Source organism: Triticum aestivum, chromosome 7B (assembly GCF_018294505.1).
Source record: "Triticum aestivum cultivar Chinese Spring chromosome 7B, IWGSC CS RefSeq v2.1, whole genome shotgun sequence".
Lineage (NCBI taxonomy): Eukaryota > Viridiplantae > Streptophyta > Magnoliopsida > Poales > Poaceae > Triticum > Triticum aestivum.
The window spans coordinates 677901476-677909203 of NC_057813.1; the positions used below are offsets into that span (position 1 = coordinate 677901476).

The 7728-nt window shown below is 47.7% G+C and overlaps 1 protein-coding gene across 1 annotated transcript; it reads left to right on the forward strand.

Moving 5' to 3' along the window:
- The first annotated feature begins 1340 nt into the window (after positions 1 to 1340).
- On the forward strand, positions 1341 to 7174 carry LOC123162346 (ethylene-responsive transcription factor ABI4-like). Its single transcript, XM_044580141.1, has 2 exons — positions 1341 to 1903; positions 7030 to 7174. Exons 1-2 carry the CDS (start codon positions 1341 to 1343, stop codon positions 7172 to 7174), a joined length of 708 nt encoding a protein of 235 aa, XP_044436076.1.
- The last annotated feature ends 554 nt before the right edge of the window (positions 7175 to 7728 follow it).

Below are 7728 nucleotides of genomic sequence, written 5' to 3' on the forward strand. Positions count from 1 at the left end.
GGTGAAGCTCAGGTTGCAGCTCCGCCGCTGTCCCTCGCCGCAGCCCTGTCGCCATGGCCACGCCCAGCCAATCTTTTCTCCTTCATCATCCAAGTGCAGATATATTTTGCTTCAACCATGGTTCATTTTTGCTACGACCGGTGACAGGAATCGCTACAACCATTCATGTCGACAGTCACGGCGCCGACCACGATTTGATTCAACCTTCGTCGGGTTTTGCCGGGAGTAGCAAGACGTGGCACCGGTTGTAGCTTTTCCCGTTGTCGATTGCAGCAAAAAATCGCGTGCAGCTCCTTGCCGTCAACCCGTCGTAGCCTCGCCGTCATAACCATTGTTGGCTCTAGCTTGAAGCTTTTTTCATGGTCGGTTGAAGCTTTTTTCGTAGCTGCTTCCAGCTTTTCCATGAGGATTGAAGCTTTTCTGTCATGCCTGTTGAAGCTTTTTTCTCCATCGGTTGGAACTTATACTAGGCCGGTTGAAGCTTTTTTCCATGTCCGTTTGCACCAATTCGTTGCCGTTGCCGTCGCAGGTCGCGGTCTTCCCCACATATGATGGATGTAGCAAAAATCCCGCCGGTAGTAGCAAAATCTTAGGACGGTTGCAACAAAAAAAGGCACCGCGCTAGTAGGTCGCAGACCCGCCGTGATGAATGTAGCAAAATCCGGCGCCGGTAGTAGCAAAAAAAGACGACGGTTGCAGCTTCTATCTCAGCTGGTTGTAGCTTTCAGGGGGGGGGGGGTCATCGTTGGAGTGGAGCTAGATGGATGGACGGAGTGCGCCATGAGGGGGGGGGGGTAGGAGCACCGCCCCGGCGAGTGGGATCTGGTCTAGCCGGTTGGCTTTCATCGGCATGGCGTGTGCTTTGGTCGCTCGTGGAGAGAGAAAGAGCTGGGGAGGAAGAAGAGCGGTTGGCAGATGGATAAGGCCGTAGATGCGTGGCTAGGAAAGAGGGAAAGAGGGTGTTGCATGTGGGCCTGGATGCGTGGACGAGCGACTTGGCGCAACAAGGAAAAACGGATCGCACGCCCCATGCGCGACCGGCGGAAGACTCAGCCAGTGCGCCGGGTATAAACGTTTCCCAAAGTGAAAAGGAACAATGCAAGCTGTAAGGCGGTTCTATACGTGCACGCCATGATATATATTTTTTGTCAGTGTTAACAACCACTCCCTATTCATGGTGGGGCGGCGTGGTTCCAGTGAGGCTGAAATGTGCGTATGCGACGCATGGCTTGATGCCGGAGGCTGGGCTGCGCAAGACCCGCTGTTAAACCCCATCGTCTTGCACACATCAGGCATCCACCTCAAAGTGCATCCACCTCCGTTCGACTGTGGTATAGGCCATGGCAGCCGCAGCAGCGGGTGAGAACAGCAGGTTAACTAGGGTGAGAAAGAAGGGGGATGGCAAGTTCACCGCAGTTATGAAGCACCCGGTGACGAAGACATTGTTGTGGCTGGGGACGTACCAGTCCCCTGAGGTCGCCGCGTGCGCCTACGACCTCGCGGCTAGGGAGCTGAAGGGCACAAAGGCAAAGCTCAACTTCCCCTACCCTCCGCCGGCCAAACTGGTAATGGAGGTGATTGCTGCACCGAGGCACCGCAGCCGCGGTCACGACGCACATGCACCACTCTTTCAGGTTGTTAAATTTTCACCGGACCCCACAGCACCGCCTCCACCACCGCCCAAGCTGGTAGTTTACTTTTCCTTCCACTTTGAAGCGCCCGCTAGAGACACCCCACCGGTGCCTGCATACCCGTTCCTGCACATCCCGCTTCCGGCACGTGCACGTCTCAGCCTGCAGCCGGTGCATGTGCACGCACCTGCTCCACAGCCACAACAGCCTATCCAACGGATGCAGATCATGGCGCAGACGGAAAGCTGCATAAGCTCCTCAAGGGTCTTAGAGTAATTCTATAGGGATAGGAGAGGCTGTTTAACTTGTACCTCAATTCTATCTCTTCTTCTCCCGTATCTCTCTGTAACGACCTGTTTGGTCTATCTCTCTGATCTCTCTTGATTTCTCTCTGTAACTTGTGTACCAAGGCTTTTGCCCAATATATACAATACGGCCCGAGACAAAGGGTTCTATACTTCCCAAATACTTTCACATGGTAACAGAGCCTCTTCCTCATTAGATTCAATGAGATCGCATCTAGCTACCTTTGCGACAGAGATCATGTCTACCACCTCCGCCATGTCACCCAGCACCATGGGCGCAATCACCACCACCTCCTCCTCCACCTTTGCCTCCCCATCCACAGCCACCCGTACCTTCCACGGATCGCCACCACGGGAGAAGCTGACAAGGGGGAACTCACTGCTATGGAAGGCCATCGTGCTGCCACAGATCAAGGGTGCTCAGATGGAGCACTACCTCGATGAGAAGAGCCCGCCACCGCCGGCCACTCTCACCATCACCAAGGACAGCAAAGAAGAGCAAGTCATCAACTTTGCACGAACTCTCTGGTATGCACAGTAGCAACAAGTTCAAGGGTACTTGATGGGTTCCTTTTCCCGCGAGATCCTTTCACAGGTTGGCACGCTCCAGAAGCCGGGCGAGGTGTGGCGCGCCATCAATGAAATGTTCGCTACTCAGAGCCAAGCACAGGCGATCAACACCCGCATCGAGCTCACCAACCTAAAATTAAAAAGTAACATGGCCATGGCAGAGTACCTTGGCAAAATCAAGAGCCTCACCGATGAAGCTGCGTGCACCGTTGTGGCACTCTCCGATCCTGAGATCGTACGTCTCCAAGATCCTTGCTGGCCTCGACATGGATTACAATCCAGTTGTCTCTGCTCTTGCTCCATGGGTGGAACCCCTCACGGTTCCAAAGCTGCATAGCCAGCTGCTCAGCTTTGATGCCCGCCTCACCCTCCTCCATGGCGGCGATCTACGGCAATCTTCTGCATACTCCCCTTAACAGGGTCGCGGCCGTGGCCATGGTCACCAGGGCGCCAACCATGGTGGTGATCGCGGACGTGGCGCTTCTTCGGGCGATGGTGCCCGCTCTGGTGGTGGCTACGTCAACAACAATGAGGGTGGCGGCTACGGCACCAACAATGGGGATGGCGGCTTCAACTCCAACAATGGCCGCCTCAACTCTTCATCACGTGGCCACCCTCATTGTCAACTCTGCAAGAAGGCCGGTCATGAGGTCATTGATTGCTGGCATCGGTTTGATGAAAATTTTGTCCCGGATGCTCGTTTGGTTGTAGCCGCTATGCGCGAGCAAGGAGGGGATGGCATCTGGTATGTCGACTCTGGTGCTAGGGACCACGTCACCAATGAGCTAGAGCAACTTGCCCTTCGCGAGACGTATCACAGCAGCGACCAGATCCACACCGCTAGCGGCAGAGGTATGGATATTTGTCATATTGCTCAAGCTTCACTTAATTCCCCTAATCTTCAAAGTGATCTAGTTCTTAGGGATGTTCTCCATGTTCCACAAGCTGACAAAAATCTTTCCTCTATGTCTCGTTTAGCCACCGATAACAATGTCTTCTTTGAAACTCACCCTCGTTATTTTTTTCATCAAGGATCGGGCAACGAGGGCACTTCTCTACCACAGTAGATGCATTGGAGGACTCTACCCCATCTCACCTGAAGCACTTAGCCTCAAGCGTCATCACGTCTACTCCGTCATCACGCCCTCTTTGGCACGGTGGCATCAAAGATTAGGACATCCCTCATCAATCATAGTTAGGCAAGTAGGCAATAAAGACAATCTTCCTTTGTCACATAGTTCAAATAGTGAGTCTATTTGTGAAGCCTGTCAATGTGCCAAGAGCCATGAGCTTCCTTATCCTAAGTCCACTAGTGTGTCTCATGCTCCCTTAGAGCTTATTCTCAGTGATGTATGGGGTCATGCCAGAGATTCTTTTGGTAGAAAAAAAATACTATGTTAGTTTCATTGATGATTACAGCAAGTTTACATGGATTTATTTGCTTAAGTATAAATCTGAAGTCTTTTCCATCTTCCAAGAATTTCATAAACTTGTTGAGAGACAGTTTGACAGAAAAAAATTATCAGTCTAAAGTGACTGGGGAGGGGAGTATGAGAAACTTTACTCCTTTTTCCGTAGCATTGGGATTACCCACTATGTGTCTTGCCCTCATGCTCATCAGCAGAATGGCTCTGCTGAGCGCAAACACCGTCATATCATTGAAGTTGGTCTCTCTCTTTTAGCTCATGCATCCATGCCCCTAAAGTATTGGGACGAGGCTTTTATCACAGCTACATATCTGATCAATCGCCTTCCCAGTAAGGTTATTATCAACTCCACTCCTTTAGAACGGTTGTATCATCAAAAGCCAGATTACAATTACCTCAAAAAAATTGAGTGTGCTTATTATCCCAATTTACGTCCATACAATCGTCACAAGCTTGAGTTTGGCTCCACACAATGTGTCTTTATTGGGTGCAGTAACCTTCATAAAGGATACAAGTGTTTTGAAATATCTACTGGACGCATTTATATCTCTCGTGATGTTATCTTTGATGAGACACTCTTTCCTTTTTCCACACTTCATCCCAATGCGGGAGCTTTGCTTCGTGCGGAAATAGCACTTCTACTAGACTATGCTACACTTCTTGATCACGGGGGTGAATTAACTGATCATGATCATGTGCAAAAATCCAAAGAAAATTGTGTTTCTAATGCCTTTTGTGCAGATTCCTGTCGTCATTTTATGTGCACCACATACAAAATAGGCACGGCCTCCAGTGCTGATTCGGCTGACAACGCACAATCCCAGACGGATCCACGGCAGACTGCAGCGCTGGGCGGCGCGAGATCCCACACTGATTCGTTGTTGCAGCGCACCCTGGTGGCCGACAGCACCGCAGACCAGGCGGACCCCACCAGTCCAGGCGCGTCGCGCCAACCGGCGCTCGCATGCCCCGCGACGCCCATCGGGCAAGGCGCGGGGGGTAGCGAGTTCGCGGCTGCCACGTCTCCAGGGGGCCCAGCAGCTGACCGCGTCGCGCCAACGCGGGACCCGCCAGTTGCTTCCGACTCGCGAGTCGATCGTGGCCGCGCGTCGGATGTGGAGCAGACCCAATCTTCCTTGGATCAGGAGCCTCATTAGCCTAGATCTTCTGCGGGCAACGTTGCAACAACAGGATCTTCTGCGCCTTCTTCACCTCTTCGTCGACACACAAGGTCTCAATCAGGTATTGTCAAGGAAAAACAATATAGTGATGGTACAATAAAGTATAATCCAACTAAGTGTGCTTTCCTTGCCACTACTGTGAACCTATTAATCTGCATGATGCTCTCGCTAACAAGGATTGGAAGGAAGCCATTGACAATGAATATAATGCACTTATAAAAAATCAGACTTGGCATCTAGTACCACCGCAACATGGTGCTAATGTGATTGATTGTAAGTGGGTATACAAGATTAAAAGAAAATCTGATGGAAGTATAGACAGGTATAAGGCAAGGTTGGTTGCAAAGGGTTTCAAGCAAAGGTTTGGAATTGATTATGATGATACCTTTAGCCCTGTTGTTAAAGCAACTACTATTCGTCTTGTTTTGTCCATTGCTATTTCCAGAGGTTGGAGCTTAAGACAGCTAGATGTTCAGAACGCGTTTCTTCATGGTGTTCTTGAGGAAGAAGTGTTCATGAGGCAACCACCAGGTTATAAAAATCACAGCACACCACACTATGTATGTAAGTTGGATAAAGCCGTATATGGTCTAAAGCAGGCTCCAAGAGCATGGTATTCTAGGTTGAGCATGCAGCTACAACATCTTGGGTTTACATCATCCAAGGCAGATACATCCTTGTTCTTTTATAGCAAAGGCAATATCACTATTTTTGTGCTTGTTTATGTTGATGATATAATTGTTGCTAGTTCATGTCAAGAGGCCACTGCTTGTTTGCTTAAGGATTTAAAACTTGAATTTGCTCTCAAGGATCTAGGTGATCTTCACTATTTTCTTGGCATGGAGGTAAAGCAAATTATAGATGGCATACTTCTTTCACAAGAGAAATATACAGCTGATGTTCTAAAGAGAGTGGGATTGGAGAATTGCAAACCTTTGAGCACACCAATCTCTACCTCAAAAAAACTTACAGTTGACAGTGGAGAAGTTATTGGCTCATAGGATGGAACAAATTACAGGAGCATTGTAGATGCTTTACAGTATCTGACACTTCCACGTCCTGATATCTCTTATTCAGTAAACGAGGTATGTCAATATTTGCATGCTCCTAGAACTACTCATTGGACAGTAGTTAAAAGAATTTTAAGGTATATCCAGTATACTCAAGGGCTTGGACTTCAGATTGTCAAGTCTTCTTCCTTGCTTGTTACTGCATATTCTGATGCAGACTGGGCAGGGCGTGCTGATGATAGGAGATCTACTGGTGATTTTGCCGTGTTTATGGGATCAAATCTTGTGTCATGGAGCGCAAGAAAGCAAGCTATTGTCTCAAGGTCAAGTACAAAGGCTGAATATAAATCTTTGGCAAATTCTACAACTGAAGTGATGTGGATACAAACATTACTTTATGAACTTGGAATTAAAGCTCCACAAGCTGCAAGACTATGGTGTGACAATATTGGTGCAACTTATCTCTCAGCAAATCCTGTTTTTCATGCACGGACGAAACATATTGAAGTTGATTTTCATTTTGTCAGAGAGAGAGTAGCTCGAAAGCTGCTTGAAATTCGGTTTATCCCCACACGGGATCAACTTGCGGATGGGTTTACTAAACCTCTTACTGAGAGAAGATTAGATGAGTTCATATACAATCTCAACCTTGGCAAAACTTCTTGAGATTTAGATTGAGGGGGAGTATTAGAGTAATTGTATAGGGATAGGAGAGGCTGTTTAACTTGTACCTCAATTCTATCTCTTCTTCTCCCGTATCTCTCTGTAACAACATGTTTGGTCGATCTCTATGATCTCTCTCGATCTCTCTCTCTCTCTGTAACTTGTGGACCGAGGCTTTTTCCCAATATATACAATGCGGCCCGAGACAAAGGGTTCTATGCTTCCCAAATACTTTCACAAAGGGAACCGCTAGGGGCTTCCTCTCGCCACCTGGTGTTCAAGAAACCCAAACAGTTCATCGTTCCCGTCACACCTAGTGCTCCAACAGAAGGAACTGCTGACAATTTCACCAAGCTGTGGTATTTCCCTGGTGCTCCTATTGTTTAGCCTCAGCCGTGCGCAATATGCATTGAGATCCCATAGTCATGTGCCATCATAATCCAGAGGCAATCTGAATCTATCTATCATATCAGTTTTAATTACAAATGTTTTGAATGTTGTTCTCATGTGTCGCTACCATGTAATAGGTGTATTGTAGTGTTGTTTATCATCATGTTGTTTGTTTTTACCAATCATGTAATCTGTTAACTCTTGTCTTGTGTTTTATTTTCGAGTGGGTGCACTGTTGTCTTATGTTACCATACTATATTTTGGGTATGAAACATTTAATCAGTCTACTCCATTAGTTAATCAATATGTTGTTTGGTGTGGAGTTTGAGATAATTGATTTGAGCTGAAGAGAGAAAATATAGCACAAACACCAATGTTGTTACAGTTTTTAATGCAAAGCGAAGAAGGATGAAATATGTGAGTTTCAAATTCAGGAAATCAGACTCAAGGATCAAATGATCCTAAAAAATCATAAAAGTCCAAACTCTCATGTCATCCAAGCGCGCGGTTGTTGTAGTATATCATGAAAAAAGTTTTTTGTAACCTTTATA

Bases quoted from the DNA above. Each gene is read 5' to 3' on its own strand.
- LOC123162346 (XM_044580141.1), top strand. From the start codon at position 1,341: ATGGCAGCCGCAGCAGCGGGTGAGAACAGCAGGTTAACTAGGGTGAGA. The intron at 1,904-7,029 runs GTAATTCTATAG...ACTTTCACAAAG, and splicing joins AGCTCCTCAAGGGTCTTAGA to GGAACCGCTAGGGGCTTCCT.